General features: G+C 36.2%; 1 protein-coding gene across 4 annotated transcripts in view; it reads left to right on the top strand.

The window, feature by feature from the left end:
* DMTF1 (cyclin D binding myb like transcription factor 1) overlaps positions 1–17513 on the top strand; it is a 43697-nt gene extending 26184 nt beyond the window's left edge. For all 4 annotated transcript variants that reach the window (XM_033193810.1, XM_033193813.1, XM_033193811.1 and 1 more), the window contains 11 exons: positions 965–1122; positions 2765–2797; positions 3689–3798; positions 5866–6094; positions 7358–7509; positions 9655–9864; positions 12423–12508; positions 14663–14818; positions 15179–15556; positions 16112–16256; positions 16420–17513. In XM_033193810.1, coding sequence (XP_033049701.1) covers positions 965–1122; positions 2765–2797; positions 3689–3798; positions 5866–6094; positions 7358–7509; positions 9655–9864; positions 12423–12508; positions 14663–14818; positions 15179–15556; positions 16112–16256; positions 16420–16529 — 1767 coding nt within the window. In that variant the 3' untranslated portion in view covers positions 16530–17513. The remainder of the gene's footprint in view (positions 1–964; positions 1123–2764; positions 2798–3688; positions 3799–5865; positions 6095–7357; positions 7510–9654; positions 9865–12422; positions 12509–14662; positions 14819–15178; positions 15557–16111; positions 16257–16419) is intronic.
* Positions 17514–17525: the final 12 nt, after the last annotated feature.

Genomic DNA, 17525 nt, shown 5'->3' on the forward strand with positions numbered 1-17525 from the left:
TGATCTAATTACATTAATAATTTTCCTGAAATTAACACAAACTTGTATTCCTGGGATAAATTCACGTTTTAACCTGGACATACTAATGTTTTTATACATTGCTGGGTTCAGTGTGCTAAAATATTATTAGGAGATCTATGTTAGTGAATGAGTTTGACCTGAAAATTCTTTTCTGAAACTGTCCTCCTCTGGTTTCACTATTAAGGTTATGCTAGCCTGATAAAATAAGCAAAGAAATGTACCCACTTGTTTTTTTTTTAAACTTTTGAATAGTTTAAGGACAGGATTATGTGTCTATTTGGTAGGATTTACCTATAATGTCATCTATGTCATGTGGGCCTACTGTTTTTATTGTGGGAAGATTATTTAATAACCGATTAGATTTTCTTGATGGTCTGTGCCTATTTGATTTTCTGTCTCTTCCAGAGTCAGTTTTGGTAAGTTGGTGTTTGATGTCTTCTAGGAATTTGTTCATTTTACCAAAATTTAAATTTATGACCATAAAATTGTTCATAATGTTACTTTGTTAATGGTCTAATCTCTGCAGCATCTCTACTTAGGCCCCATTTTCCCATTGCTAATATTGTTTGTGTCTTTTTTTTTTTTTGGCAGAACTTTAATCATTTCAAATTTTATTAATCTTGATGTTTTCAAAGAACCAGTTTCTAGATTAGTTTATCCTTTTGATTCTGGATTCCATTGATTTTTCTCTTGTGATTTGCTTCCTTCTACTTTCTTTAAATCTATTTTTAACTTTTTGCAATTGTAAAAGAGTTGACGGAAATTAAATTTATTGAATTTGATAGTTTATTCTTGGAACATTTAAGTGTCACTTTTTTATCTCTTGCAACACCTTAAAAGTTTATATTTGATTTATTAATGAATTAGTGATATTTTAAAAGCATAGTATATCCATATGCATTTTATCAGAAATCCCTAAATCAAAGAAATGTAACCCATTTAGGCACGCGGAATAAAAGATGCTACAGAAATCATCTTTGAGATGTCAAAAGACGAAAGAAAAGATTTCTACAGGACTATAGCATGGGGTCTGAACCGGCCTTTGTTTGCAGTTTATAGAAGAGTGCTTCGCATGTATGATGACAGAAACCATGTGGGAAAGTATGAAAACTTGTAATGCTGCATGTTTTCATGTAATTAGGGGTAATATTTGAGGAACTGTTCATTTTTTTAAAAAATAGAATTATGGTCAAGCTATTAATTGAAGACAGCTATGAATTATTGTTAATATTTTTATCTTCCAGGTCCATGTTGTGAATATGGTGAAACCTTATTATTAAAGCCTCTTTTAGAAATTAGGATCTAATTCACTTTATATAGGTTAGATTTAAGACTTGGCTTACTTAATATGTCAAAGTCTGCTTTGTAGTAAAGTAACATAAGAAGTACAGTACTGATTAAAGATTTAAGAAGTGTGAAAATAACTTGAAATTTATTGGTAACATTTTTCCTATTTGTTTTTAGAATATAGCATTCCTAGGTCAGTGGCCCTTTTTTTTTTTTTTTTTAATGCAGAATGGAAAACTACATTTCTGGAAACAATGCATGGATTTCTGTTTTAGGTAGCATTTATGGGAAGGCATCATTAAGATTCTTCAAATGCAGTGATTGTATATTGTTACTGACATTTTTAATTTCTCTTTGGAAATTTTAGGTGGCAGTAGTATGGCTTATTAGGTACTGCTGAGCTAATGGTGGAGCTCTTTCTCTAGCTCTTCAGCAGCCTGCTAATGAAAATACATTTGAAAGCTGAAGAGGATTAAATTTTGTTTTTGTGACAGTGGAAAAAGAGAAAAAATTGTAAATGAAGCATAAATGACTTGTTAACTATTTATAAACTTTCCATGCATTACAAATGGTTACAAAGTGAGCAGATTTTCATAATTATTAAATGGACATTTTTAAGAAGAACATTACATTGGCTGTATTGAGTACTTGCCTACTGAAATAAAGAGCAAGAGTATGTCAGATGTCCATACCTGGGTAAAGGAAATAAAGATAATTTTAATTTTTTCAGTGCTTTGAGGGAATTTTCTGTAGACTTTTTTTGTTTTTAGATTTTCTTTTTAGCTCTAGTTTACAATGTCACCCATAAGTTTTTTTGGAATAGTTATGATTTGAGAGTGCCAAAATCTAAGTTTGAAATAAAGGAAGTGTTAGCATAGGAGCGAATGTATGTTTTAAATGTTGATTTTTTTTCTGGAGAAAATTATACAATCCTTACCTTTATTATAACTAAAAATATTTACTGTTTAAAAAAATAAAAATAGAAGCCTGTATTTTCAACTTTTTTTTTTTTTTTTGAGACAGTCTCTCACCCAGGCTGGAGTACAGTGGCATGATCTTGGCTCACTGCAACATCTGCCTCGTGAGTTCAAGCTATTCTCCTGTCTCAGCCACCCTAGTAGCTGGGATTACAGGGCGTCCGCCACCATGCCTGGCTAACTTTTCTATTTTTGGTAGAGATGGGGTTTTGCCATGTTGGCCAGGCTGGTCCCGAACTCCTTGCCTCAGGTGATCCGCCTGCCTTGGCCTCCCAAAGTGATGGGATTATAGGCCTGAGCCACCACACCCTGCCTATTGTCAACTTTTATTAATCCACTTTAAAATGGGTTACTTTGAAAGTATTATCATATGCTAAGTGACTTAACATTCAGCTCCCTAAATGAAATTCTGATTTTTATTAAGGTTTTTAGCATTCATTATTTTAATTGATTTTTTAAAAATTTCTCTGAATTTCTAGATATACACCTGAAGAAATTGAGAAGCTCAAGGAGTAAGTTCTAAAGTTTTTTCATTCTATTTTTTTTTTAAATGTCTTACGTCCTTAAAAGTTTTACTTTGAAAATTTCAAGAGGTTTTTGGCAGACTGATATAATTGAATTCTCCTGTTAAGCATGATTGGCCTTAAAAAGATCATATCAGATCCATACTTGCACAAAATAACCATTCTCATAATGTATAAATCTGGTCTTCTGTTGCCATTAACCAGATGCTTCCTCAGACCACTAATAGGGGTTCCAGAAAAGATTAAGGGGCCATTTTTGGTGGCCTGAAGACTAAATTTGGGGAATTTATATACCAGGATCAAAACCAGGGTAGTGCTACATGGCTCAGTTTAGATTGGTGACTTGGCAAATGTTTCAGTGAATATCTGGGCTGACTCAACCTTGCAAAGACTATTGAGTCTCAGGAAATAGAATTTTGCTTTATTGAGTTAGGCCTTAACGTATGGTTTAATGAATTGTATGGATCATGAAAAAATTTGAAGGTAGATTCTGTTTATAATCTGTTAAAAGCCTGTGAAACTTTTTTAGATGTCTAAAGAAGAGTTTGTTGGGTATATGCTCAAAAGGGAAAGTCTGGGGCTTGCCTGGGAGATAGTGTCAGTAACCTGAGGGGAAATTGGTCTTTTTTGAACACATATCCAAGTTACTTATTTCTTCTCTGACCCAGGAAAAAGGCAATTGCTGCCTGTTTTTTTTTCACCCACAGACAACTGTGGACCCCAAAAAAAGGCCACACTTTCAAACTTTGGCTCTCAAAGTATTGCTGCCCACAACTTCCAAACCAGTCAAATGGGAAGAAGAAGAATGAAGAATAAATGATGAAATTAAAAGGGAGAAAACAATTGAACCAAATGCTGATTGGCAGACTCTTGTTTTAGGCTCCGGATAAAGCATGGCAATGACTGGGCAACAATAGGGGCGGCGCTAGGAAGAAGTGCATCTTCTGTCAAAGATCGGTGCCGACTGATGAAGGATACTTGCAACACAGGTACTGTGACTGCTCCTGGTAGCGTTTTCTTATCACCACTTAAGCCTCCTGCCCCTTAGGATACTGCCTTTTCTTTGTTCTGGGGGAGCGATTTAGATCATTCACCTTAGTTCAGACTTTATTTTCTAGAAAGTCTTCCTTTTACTTGAGCTTATTAGATACATCAAACTAATCTTTTACTTTGTTTTTGTAAAAGGTAACATTTGTCTTCAGGGACACAGCATCACCTTAGTGTCAAGATGATTCGTATCTGACATGTGTCAGTTTTGTAGCAATTTCAATACTTCCCCAGTTGAGAAAGTATTTTGAAGACATATATGCAGCAAGTAATTTTAATTTAGGCCCATCTAAGTGTTGAATTTACATTAGCAACAGCTAATCAGTGAGTGTTTATGAAAACCTTTAGTCACAGGTAAGTCCCAAATTAGAAGCTGTGTTCCAAAGATTTGTACATATTTTGCTTATTTTAAACTCAAACTATATTTTTCCATAGAAAAAATGTATGATTGGTGTTTCAGTCCCCTGGCAAGACCACAAATGCCTCTTAATGCATACAAATGTCCTAGTCATATTGTTAAACCTAATCTTTGCGACCAACAATGTATTTAGGCTCCGCCATTAACTGTCATTTAACCTTTCTGAGCCCTACTTCCCTCTGTAAAATAAAGAGATTAGAGTAGATGGTCTCATAGTGCCCTTTTAGCCATAAAGTTCTCTGAAGCACCCATAATCCATGCCCACTGTTTCAATTAAAAAAAAAAAAGTTCTAAAGTTTAGCTTTAGCTTCTAGGGCATATACATTTTGTCCTTAACCCCTTGCTCTACTAAAATGAAATCAGAACTGTTTCCTGCTTAACTACTGCACTATCACTGTTACCTGCAGAGCAGTGAGAACATAAGTCCTACCAGCTTTGTCATTCTGTGACATGGCTAGCTTAATGAAAGAAGCAGGGCTGTAAGCTTTAGATTTAGGATAGGATCTCAGAGGTTCATGTAAGATGCTGTGAGTACAGAACCACTTTTGGTAACATAATTTGGAAGGACACAGTGGCATTTCCTGATTGCCAGCCTGAGGGATTGATAGATCTGCCTGCTTCCTTCTCATGTTGTGACATACAGCTGCTGTTGAGGCCACGCCATGGAACGGCACAGTCTCAAAGTAGTCCCATCCTTTAACACCATGCTAGAATAGAAGAGTAGGACTTTGTCTTGAATCCATCCAGAGTATTCATAACTGTGCTTAGCATATAATAAAAATTCAGTAAACATTTGCTAGATGGATGGAATCCCGAAGCAAGCACCATCTTTTTGAAATTTTCTAGAGGTTTTTAGCTAGTAATAACAGAAACAGGTAAAGAAGATGAAAAAAAATGGTTCTCTTTGTTCCCTGTGTTTCTGCTCTAGCTCCATAAGAAAAAGACCGAGAGGAACATTTGGGATTATCTATTAGTGGGTCTATGGGTTGAGAAAACATAGGAATAAAAATAAATATAAATACTTGTATCATACTTTACTAATATTTCATCACAGTAGCTTGGAGTTGGGATAGTGGGGAAACAAGATGGTAGAAACCTAGTTTTTACTAAAATAGGTTGAGCCCATTGGTGTTATTTCCCTAGTCTCTCATCATTCATTCCTATAAGTAATGGCCTCTTGAACTTACTCTACTTTTGCAGAGCAGGGAATCTTAGGTGAGAGTAAGAAAAAAAGCATGCCATTTCTTGTCTGTCAGCCATTGATGAAGGTCTTCCCACTTCACTGTTTATAAAGGACTTAGTGTAACTTGAGAATACGTTCTTCTTTGTAGTTATGTTTTGGGTGGTTTTTCTTTTCATAATTGGTGAGTGCTTTCCATAGGATTCTTCAGTTTCTTTTCTACTGAGACCCTCTCTGGGCTAGTAAAATGAAACTATCTTAGTGGGTATATATGGTTTTCCACCAGAGGGTGATTCAGAAACAAACTCTTAGTACTACTGCGTACTTCCCATCGGTCCTTGTAAATACAGGGCTGAATCAGATTTGTAAACAAAGTTAGCAGTGGTAGTCTGGATGATTTCCTTCTTTCAGGAAAGTGGACAGAAGAAGAAGAAAAGAGACTCGCAGAAGTGGTTCATGAGTTGACAAGCACTGAGCCAGGTGACATAGTCACACAGGGTGTATCTTGGGCAGCTGTGGCTGAACGAGTGGGTACCCGCTCAGAAAAGCAATGTCGTTCTAAATGGCTCAACTACCTGAATTGGAAACAGAGTGGAGGTACTGAATGGACCAAGGAAGATGAAATCAATCTCATCCTCAGGTTTGTGTCCTGAATGTTGTAATGACAAAAACCACTTAATTGCTGTGGATGTCTTGATAGACTTTCCTCTTTTGGTTTCCCTAGATGCCTAGTGTCTGAAAAGTATCCTTTCCATAGAGCACTACTGTTTAACATCTTACGGATTCCATATTGAGCTCTTTTTTTGTTTTGTTTTGTGTTCCTTTTCTTTTAGTGGATTTAGTGCTCGTGCAAAATACCAGATTGAAGGCGTGGAGACTGAAGTCCTCTCTATATCCACAGAACAGGTATGGCACAGGCAGCGGCAGTGCAGCTTTTCCACTGTCCCACCAATGTGCCTCAGTCCTATAAGGGGAACACGTTTAGGATAAGATGGCTGTTCAGTCTCCATGCCCTTCAATCCTTGGCTACTGTGCTAAGATTTCCAAGAAGGGGGCCCAGTCTGTAGTTACCTCCACGCCTTCAAAGTAGACCAAATCAAACACATCCGTTTCATACAAATTCAAAAAAGCTTTAAGATATCATAATCCCAGCTTTTTTTAAAAAGTAGTTGGTTGAACCATTAAGACTCATTAACTAAAATAAAATGGGCAAAAATACTAGCAAGAAATAGCAAGAAATTGTTTAAGACCCTGAAGTAATAGAGACTGTCACCATGGCTACTCCCTACTGAAAATCAAATCATCATAACAAAGCTAGAAAACGAACAGATTTTTTTTAAACCTCAAATTTTGTTGTACTAGTGTGTTGGTTTTTTATTGCAGCTACTGTTTTTGTGTTATTTTGTTTTGGATTTTGTGGGGGTTTTTGGTTTTTTTTATTTTTTAGACTGGATTTTTTTTTTTTTTCAACTAGTCATCTTTATAAATAGCTCATTTCTAAATATTTTTGCTTAACAGTGGAAACACTCAGATCCAGGAAATAAATGACTTAGTAAATGCCACACTATGAAACATTGCAGAACACTATACAACTAAATCTGTTCTTATTCTAACCTTTACCATACTCCTTTTCCTTCACAGTGCCTCATCTGGTTCTAACCATTTATGGTTTAGCTCATTGGTTGTACCTTTAAAGGCTATTGCTGTTGGTATTTCTTAGCTATTAGCTCTGAAAGCAGATCTGCACTCCTGGAATCCTTTCCCGTGCAATTTAACAATAGTATCTCATTGGCATAACCTGCCATTCCCTTTAATTTGCCAGCGCAATCACCTGTAGTCAGAGGAGGGGTTCTTACGGAGAAATTAATGTAATGTCTAACAGATGCTTATTTTGTAACTGTAGGATAGCAGAACTTGATGTAGCTGATGAAAATGACATTAACTGGGATCTGTTAGCTGAGGGATGGAGTAGTGTCCGTTCACCACAATGGCTACGAAGTAAATGGTGGACCATCAAAAGGCAAATTGCAAACCATAAGGATGTTTCGTTCCCCGGTAATGTATTACTTGCTTTTTAAGCTCCTCCCCTTTTCTTACCATATTTACTCCTTAGGAGTGAGAGGTTAGAAGTTCTCTGCCCCAGCTAAAGAGAGATCATAGCAGATTTCTACTTACACTTCTGCCCTGTTTCTCTCAATAATTGTTTTCTTTCCCAGAGAAGAGTTAATACTGTTTGTAATTCCTAAAACCCCTAAAATGAAAATGTACACACTTATACTCGTTCTTGTTCTTCTGTGTAAACTATCAGGAGGAAATAAAATCTGCATATATAGTCATGCCACATAACGATTTAATTTTTATGTTTTTAGAGACAGGGTCTAGCTCTTGTCCAGGCTGACGTGCAGTGGTGTGATCATAGCTCACTGTAACCTCAAACCTGTGGACTCAAGTGATCCTCCCACCTCAGCCTCCTGAATAGCTATGATTATAGGCACATGCCACCATGCCCAGCTAATTTTTTTTTTTTGTAGAGATGCGGTCTTCCCATGTTACCCAGGTTGGTCTCCCAACTCCTGGGCTCAAGTGATCTTCCCAGCTTGGCTTCCCAGTGTGCTGGGATTACCTGCATGAGCCAGCATAGCTGGCCACTCATAACCTTTCAGTCAACAACAGATGTCATACATAGTATTGGTCTCACAATATTAAAATACTGTATTTGTACTTTTTTTCTATGTTTAGATACACAAAGATTTACTATTGTGTTACAATTACCTACAGTATTTGGTACAGTAACATGCTGTAAGGGTTTGTAGCCTAGGAGCAATAGACTATATAGGTCCTCTAGCCTAGGTGTGTAGTAGGCTGTACCATCTAGGTTTGTGTAAGTACACTGTGATGATTCCATGACAGAATCACTTAATGGCTCATTTCTCAGAACATATCCCCATCCTTAAGTGATTGATGACTGTATTTTTATTTTATACAAAGATGTACTTCTGAAAACCTAAGTTTTTAAGTCAACTTTTGTGAGTTGTATAATTTCGAATATCTTAACTAGGCGTGTTAGAGAAATTCTGTTAATAATTTTGTAGAACAAAGGCTCTGTAATTTTCTAATTTTCTTTATTATATAAATCTAGGTATCTTAAATTGGGTTTGCTTAAAGTGAAGCATAGCATACTTTTCATTGCCTGTTTTGCATTTAGGTACTAAATTGAGTTGTGCGGTCTGTTTAATTTAGGTTATTAAATTTATTCCCCTTATTATAACATTCTTAACTTCCATTGTTCCAAAGGAAAATTTAATGCTGAGGAACTTTGGCTTGATGAAAATGTGTTTTTTTAAAATTAAATACCCAGGTATAGGTCACGTATGGTGGGTCATGCCTATAATCCCAGTACTGTGGGAGGCTGAGGCTGGAGGATCACTTGAGGCTAGGAGTTTGAGACCAGCCTGGGCAACATAGCAAGACCCCATTACTAAAGAAAAATAAAAACCAATTAGCCAGGCATGGTGGGCATGTGCTTGTAGTCCAGCTATTGGGGAGCAAGAGCCTGAGGCAGGAGGATGGCTTGAGCCCAGGGGTTCGAGGCTGTAATGAGCTATGATCATGCCACTCCAGCCTGAGCAACAGAGCAAGACCTTGTCTTAAAAAAACAAAAAAATCCAGTTACAGAGAATAAGCGTATTTTATGAATAGAGCAAAACAAAGTCTAGAATTGGCTTCCCTGTGCAAGAATACCATATTACTGTTTGGAAAAGATCAGTTGCTACCTCTAGACCAACAATCAAGGACCCTTCAGCCCTGGGGGGGAGAATATACACTATTCGTTTAAAAAATGAAAATAAGCTTTTTAGCATTGCCAGTATTCTTCCTAAATAATAATTCTATCAAGACACCCTAGGAATAGAAAATGGTCCTGTTTCCATGTTCTTTGTAATGTCTACCTTTTTTTAACATTATACATCTTAGATGGCAAGAATAACAATATTAAGAATTAAAATTTGTTACGATGGATGTTTATAAAAATCTCAGGATATGTTGTTTTTTAAAATGTCTTATTTTTATAAGCTCTCACATCCAGTGTGCAATTATTTATTCCAAATACTTTCCCTCCTTACCTCCCCCCACCTCCCTTGCTGCTTAGATGGTGGTCTGTCGGAGAATCAATGTTCTTTTTGTCTACCCATCTCCCTTCAGTCTTAATAAAAGGTCTTAAACAGTTACATGAGAACCAAAAAAACAACCCAACGCTTTTGGAGAATAAATCAGGATCTGGAGTTCCAAACAGTAATACCAATTCCAGTGTACAGCATGTTCAGATAAGAGTTGCCCGCTTGGAAGATAATACAGCCATCTCTTCTAGCCCCATGGCAGCATTGCAGATTCCAGTCCAGATCACCCATGTTTGTAAGTGTTTGATCTTCAAGATTCCCGCTATTTGATCTATATGATTTGGTTAATGGCTCTGATGTCTTTTGGTCTTCTAGAATGTTAATAGAAATTTACCCAAGTAGGTGAACTGAAGGACATCCAAAATGTTTTGTTTAGTTCAGTTAATATTTGCACACTGAATGTGTGACAAGGATGTATAAGCAGTTACCCAACCATTATAAACCATTTGAAACCATCTTAATTTCTAGATTTTGTAATTAATGACTTAATAGAAATTATTAAAAATAGAAATTAGAATGAATGATAGAAAATACCTAAAAAGCAGTCAGTCGGGCAAAGAAATAGAATTTACCAACTGGTGTGTCATGTGTAGTAATTTCGCCAGAAGACATCAATTGGGGATTGATTTGAGGTCGTTTGGTAAAGAAGTGAGTTTTGGCAAGGTTGAGAATGATTTTCTTCAGGGAGTAAAGGGCCAGTTTCCTATGGGCAACTGTTTTTTGACAGTTTTGTGCTTCATGAGATTATGGGAACCTAGCCGTTGTTAGAGTGAGAACTTTTTTTTTCTTTAGATCTAAGTCAAATTGATCTTCCCGTCAGTCTCGAATTATAGTGACAAAAAAAAAGGAATGAGGAGGAAATTCTCAGAACCATATTCTTCACTCGTCTTTTTTGTTTTTGGTCTACATGATGCTATCTGCATTTGAAAAGATACCCAAGAGTATTCCAATCATTATGTTATTCTCAACCAGGTGATTTATTGGCATTTTGAGCGACAGGTTTTTGCAGACTCCTTCACATTGCAGGATCTTCAGTGTCCTTTGATCTTGCCCACAGAATGTTAGTAGTATATGCCAGTCATCATGAGAAACAAATACCCTGCATATTTCTAAATAGACCATTGTGATTCCCTGGTTGAGAATCGCAGAACCACATATTGGTGTTTAACACCATGTATCTATGTGCATTGACTGTCAAAGTTACCTTAGAGACATTTAAACTAATCATACCTTAAAGTCCTAATCTGAATTTGGTTATCTATCAGTGTCATCAAGAATGAAGGATTTCTTTTTGTTTATGTTTCAGTCTGAGGATTGCAAAGCAACTGAAATTACTAGTCCAAGTAAATACGAGAGTTGCTGTTGGTTATAAATTGATTGGGCGTGTTAGTTTTTCTTGGCTATTGAGTTGACAGTACCCATTGGGAAGACAAACATTTTATAAATGATACCTTAATATTGATAGCAGCATTTTAAAATAGTATTTAGAATTGTTCTCAAGTGTTCTACAATCCACCTATTACTTGTAGCATTCTAACTAAAATCTTGTTTTTGTTTTTTAGGTTAGGGAACAGGGATCAGCAAATTTCTTTAGGTAATGAGCCAGAGACAGTAAATATTTTAGGCTTTGCAGGCCACATAGGTTTCTGAGGGATAGTCTTTGTTTTGCTTTTAAACAACCCTTTGAAAATGGAAAAACCATATTGGCCTTAAGCTACATTTGTCCCTGATAGTAGTTTGCTAACATTGATTTAGCTTATCTGGAACCACTTCAAATTATTATAGCTATGATCTCAAGGATCCATCACATAGTAAGATGAATAATATGAATCAACTGCATTTCTGTTGGTAAGGGCATTAGATTCCTTTTAAATAGCTGAGAAGTGTTATAGTCAGAATTTAATAAACATTACACATTAAAAGTCAATTCCAAGCCATATTTCACATAATTTACCTATAGGTATGACAGCAAGCACCAAAAAAGATGACATTGCTAGTATGTTCTATTTAACCTTGAGCAGATGTTGATCAAGTCTGATCCTCAGTTGACACACATGTAAAGAGATTATACTGTCTGATCTTTATTCAGTCTCCCAAATGTGGTCTTCTGAAATAATGCTGTCTTAACATTTATTTGTGTTTAAAAGCACTTTTGATCCTCACAACCATATGAGGTAGGCAGGACAGGTAAAAAATATCTGAATATTAGTTTATAAAGTAAGTTATTTACTCAGGTTTATATTGCTAGGAAGTGATTAAAGCCTAGTATTTTTGGAGTACCAGTCCAGACATCCATACTGCTCACCCAGATGTACAAGAAAATTAGTTTTTACCAAGTTCCTGTCTTTTTGCAGGTTGGTCTTAGTGTGTTCCTCTTACTTCCTACCATTAGAAACATTTAATCATGTATACCAAGGGTTAGCAAACCTTTTCTATAAAGGAAGAGATATAGTAAATATTTTAGGCTTTATTGGCCTTCTGGTGTCTGTCACAGGTACTCAACTCTGTTGTAGTACTACAGTAACCACAGAAAATATATAAACCAATAGGTGTGGCTGTGTTCCAGTAAACTGTATTTACAAAAACTGGCAATCAGCTGGATTTGTTTGTGGACCATAGTCAGCCCACCCCTGTACTATATGCCATCCCAGACAAATTGAATTCATTATCTCTCATAAGAAATGTAAGTGACTTCAGGTCTACAGGCAAATTATTCAATATTAAATTGACTAATTGAGTACACTAGAGAAACTTAAATTTACAAAACATTTATTGTTGTCCTTATTACCACAGCTTCAACAGACTCTCCTGCTGCTACCGTTGACTCAGAAACAATAACACTAAACAGTGGAACACTACAGACATTTGAGATTCTTCCAGTGAGTAACACTTATATATATTGGCCATTTTTATGCATGAGAAAGATCAATTGGTATCACTTTTATAAATCATATAAGCAAATGAAATACAAAAGTCAGGCCAAATGAATGGTAGACTAAATTGGACTTCCACTTTCTAATTTTAAGCAGCTTTTCTCTCATCGGTATATAAACCAAAATGTTATATATATATGAAAATGACAGTGCTAATAAGTATATACATACTGTGGACTTGTACTGAGTTATAATTTATAACCAAAAAAAATTGGTTATTTGAGAAAGTTTGTGGACAAACTAATCATGAGCAATTTAACAACATTCATTCAGTAAACACTGTACTAGCCACTGGGGATACAAAATTTCAGAGTCCCAGTGCTAAGTGGTTTAGCTGCTTTAGAAAGGTAGCTTTAGCTGCTTTGGAAAGGTAGCTGCTTTTTAGCTTCTGAAGAGGTTAAGCAGAGTTACCAAAGGATCCACCTAAGAGAAATGAACATATCTGTCCAATAAAAACTTGTACATGAATGTTCATGGCATTAAACAACCAAAATGTCTAGCAACAGAAAAATGCATAAAATGTACAATTGCCATGCAAATATTACTCAGCAATGAAATACTGAAACACAGTACAACACAGATGAACCTTGAAAAATAAGCTAAGTGAAAGAAACCAGACAACACAAGATGTCACACAGTACTTGCCTCCCCTTTATTTGAAATGTCCAAAATAGGCAAATTTGTAGATTGAAAAAGTAGATCAGTGGTTTCCTGCAGCTGAAAGTGTAGGTTGAAAGTGGAGCATGACTGAATGCCCTTTCTAAAACAAACCTATAATTCATATTTCCTTAAGAAAAATTTTATTGAATCAAGATTTAATTTACTGTGAAGAACACAGGGTTATTAGTGCAAGAGTTTATTCATCCTCTCCCCAGCCAAATCCCAAGAGGATGACCACCTTTGGAACTTTTACTGGCAGCTTACTTAACGTAAGTCAGTCTCCTAATCCAGTGGTCTCTGAAATGGGGATGTATAAGACAACCATTTGACACAGGTAGAAAACTTTGACTTTTTTAAGCCCATTCCCCTGGTAAACAATATATATACACACCTACATATCTGAGGTATGTGTTCAGGTTTTTAACTTATGGGGTTCACCATATTTAGGCTTTCCCTTAATTTATTAACAGGATACTAGTACTCCAGCTTCAAAAAATTGTGAAAATTAAATGTAGTTAAATATATTAAATAAAACATTATATACATGTACATATAAAGTATTTAAAATAATGCCTCACCATATGTGATTAATATAGAAAAGAAATTGAGTCCTCACAGAGTTCCAGGCACTTTCATAATCATTTCTAATCCCAAACACTTTCCATGAGAAGTAGTTACTGTCTCCACTTTAGCAATAAGGAAAACTGTACTTGGGGATTTAGTACCCAGAAGAGTTGTTTTAGCTCAGTCCACAAGACTGAAAAACAGGCTACATGATTTTAACCCCCAGATCTATTTTAAGTGCACATACTTTTTTAGAATATTAAGATAAACCTAAATCACATTTTTTATATAGAAGCTTATGGTCGTGAGTTTATTGGTCAATAATTTCATTATACTTCCTTTAAAAATTTCAAAAGAAAATGTATTATTTAATAGTTAACCAGCTTTTTCAGATAAACATCTATTTCCTTCAGCAAAACATTGCTAATTACTATTTTACAGAAAGGGACAAGGTACAGAAAAATTTCCCAAAAGTATACTGTGAAAAAGTGTTCAAGTAAACACTGCTGTTGTGCTTTTTTTTTTTTTTTAACTGGGGGACTGCCAGTTTTTACGTGCTACAAAGAAAGGAAAAAGAGGGGTGATGGGGTGTCGTGGGTTACTGCACTGGAAACAGTGACTCATACAACTGTCTTGGTGCCCTGAAACAAATAGCTGAGACCAGACCGTAGAAGTACACAGGAGCAAAGAGCAGCCTCTTAAACCTTCAGGCTAAGTAATGACTTGAGACAATTATGCCCTACATTGTATTACTTGTTCGCAGCTTCACAATGGGTAAGTATATTTGTGTCTAGTAAACTAAACTCAGTCCCTGTTTTTGTATATGAAAGTAGACTTAATCATTGTTAAATTATCTTATTTTTCTTTTTCCTTTAGTCTTTCCATCTACAGCCCACTGGCACTCCAGGCACGTACCTACTTCAAACAAGCTCAAGCCAAGGCCTTCCCCTAACTCTGACTGCTAGTCCCACAGTAACCCTGACAGCTGCTGCTCCTGCTTCTCCTGAACAGATCATTGTTCATGCTTTATCCGTATGTTACATAAATTACTTGATTTTTGAGCACCTGCTATAGACCAGGATTAGTTGATAAGGACCAAAATATAAGGTGGTTATCTAAACAGTTCTTCCCACTGCTGCTATTCCAGGCACAGTGTTATACACCATCACTCTGCCTTCACTGGAGTGTATGTTTCATCCCTTCTCTTTAAGATGGCTATACATTAGAGTAGGGACATTAGGAGAGCAAAGGCCTTAGCAAGTAAAGGACAGGGGCTGTAGAAAAATAGTGATAAAAGTATTTACAGTTCCAGAGGTAAGAGATGGGGGAGACAGTGAGGTACCCCCATGTCATTTGATTTACAACTTTAACAGGTTCTTTAATGTTTTATAGCCAGAACATTTGTTGAACACAAGTGATAATGTTACAGTGCAGTGTCACACACCAAGAGTCATCATTCAGACTGTTGCCACAGAGGACATCACTTCTTCCATATCCCAAGCAGAACTGACAGTAGATAGTGATATTCAGTCATCTGATTTTCCTGAGCCTCCAGATGCCCTAGAAGCAGACACTTTCCCAGATGAAATTCATCACCCTAAGATGACTGTGGAGCCGTCATTTAATGATGCTCATGTATCCAAATTCAGTGACCAAAATAGCACAGAACTGATGAACAGTGTTATGGTCAGAACAGAAGAAGAAATTTCTGACACCGACCTTAAACAAGAGGAATCATCCTCTGATTTAGCCAGTGCTTATGTTACCGAGGTAAGTTGTACTTAAAGAACAACTCAGTGGGTTCTTGCCTTGAGCCTCAAACCTGCAGTTTGGGAAACTTTTTTCTTTAGACTCATGAAATTAAGCTCAAACCCCTACCTCAGACCTCACAGTGTTGTTGCTGGCAGAAATGGGCAGGCAGAGATCTGTGGCAGTCAGGAAGAATAAGAAAACCATGTTCTATCTTACTATAGTTCCTCACTAAAACTTTTCCCTCCTTGCCTACAATACATTGAGAAATGTTTGTTAGAACCCATAGAAGCATTTTCTTGAGAGTGGTTAGTAATATCATCCTACACTGTAACAGCATTGTTTCTTCTATTATATTCAGCGGACCTATAACTGACCCGGTCCTTGTAAGTTCCTTTTGTTAAAGGTATGTTAGATCGTGAGGTCATCTTTTGTCCCTGTGAGACCTTAACTTTTTATTTTATATTCTGATTTTTAAATGGGTCATGTTTAAGTCTGTTTAACCTATATATGGGATTTTAAGGAAGACTAGTAAGGAATATGAGTCAGTCTCTCTTTTTTTTAAATGTTATTTAGGGTTTAGAGTCTCCCACTATAGAAGAACAAGTTGATCAAACAATTGATGATGAAACAATACTTATCGTTCCTTCACCACATGGCTTTATCCAGACATCTGATGTTATAGATACTGAATCTGTCTTGCCTTTGACAACACTAACAGGTACTGTAATATAATACTTACTATGTGCCTGATAAATTTTAGGTGGAAAAATCAGACATTTAATTCAGTCTTAAGTTCTACACCGTGGTAGAATACCTTAAATTCTTGACGTGGACTAGAGAATAAATATATACATTTAAAACTAACTGGATACTCATTACAGATCCCATACTCCAACATCATCAAGAAGAATCAAATATCATTGGATCATCCTTGGGCAGTCCTGTTTCAGAAGATTCAAAGGATGTCGAAGATTTGGTAAACTGTCATTAGGATAATTCTTAGAAATAGGCAGTTCAAGCAAAGAAGCCACACTGTTAATTACAACATCTTCAAAGAAATAGGAGCAACCCCCCAAGAGGCTTAATTTACCAATTTAAATAGCCACAGTGCTTAAGCCACACATTGTTGCTGCTATGACTTCTTACCTCCTTTAAATACATCTGAGGTTGAGTTTTATGACAGTGTGTAGTTGAGTGGAGGCTGGGAGTTTTAAGCATAAATCCCTATGTTTAATGTTACATGGCAATAAGGAATTTCATTCACTTCAGCCACTAAGAAAAGTTTAGAATCACAAAAGCTTAACTGCTGTGGTTTAAAATACAGTTTCTCTAAAGATCAGACATGGCACTGTCTCCTTTCAAGCCTGGTTGTAGTTCAGATATGTCATTTCAACATGGTCTAGAGCTTACCAGTGATCTTCTGATCTTAGTTTGAGACTTGACCAGCATACAAATACAGAGACCTAGGAGGTGGTCTTGTGGTGGTTACATTTGATTAACCCATTGCTGGCAGTGGGAGCTGATTTAGGCAGGGTAAACAGGAAAGCATTAAAAGAGTTAAAATTCACTACAGGTTTTTTGTTACTTTTAAAGGGAATATGGATAAGCATAGTAACAAAACCCACCAAAATCTAAGCAGTTTTCACCCCCTCAGAAACCACTGTCATTAGTTTACAAAGTTAGCACTTTGAAGTAAAACTAAATGAGGAAGGAAGTAATGTTACCTATCCTTGATACCATGACCATTTATTACATGTTTTGCAACATAAATTACCCAGAAAACAGTTTGTCATCCACTTAGTGTGTTAGGTGGTGGGGTACAATATAACCTCTCATCTCAGGCAATTTTTAAAAAAACAGTATTTGCTTCTATAATGAAACAAATCTAAGAGTCATTCCTGTACACAGAAAGGTTAAGGCAAAGGTAGCCTTTTGGGCTTTTTAATGAATATGACCCCTATAGAAAAGTCAAGGGGGAAAAAAAAAA

This window comes from Trachypithecus francoisi, unplaced genomic scaffold (genome assembly GCF_009764315.1).
Source record: "Trachypithecus francoisi isolate TF-2019V2 unplaced genomic scaffold, Tfra_2.0 Lachesis_group4, whole genome shotgun sequence".
NCBI classification, from domain to species: Eukaryota; Metazoa; Chordata; class Mammalia; order Primates; family Cercopithecidae; genus Trachypithecus; species Trachypithecus francoisi.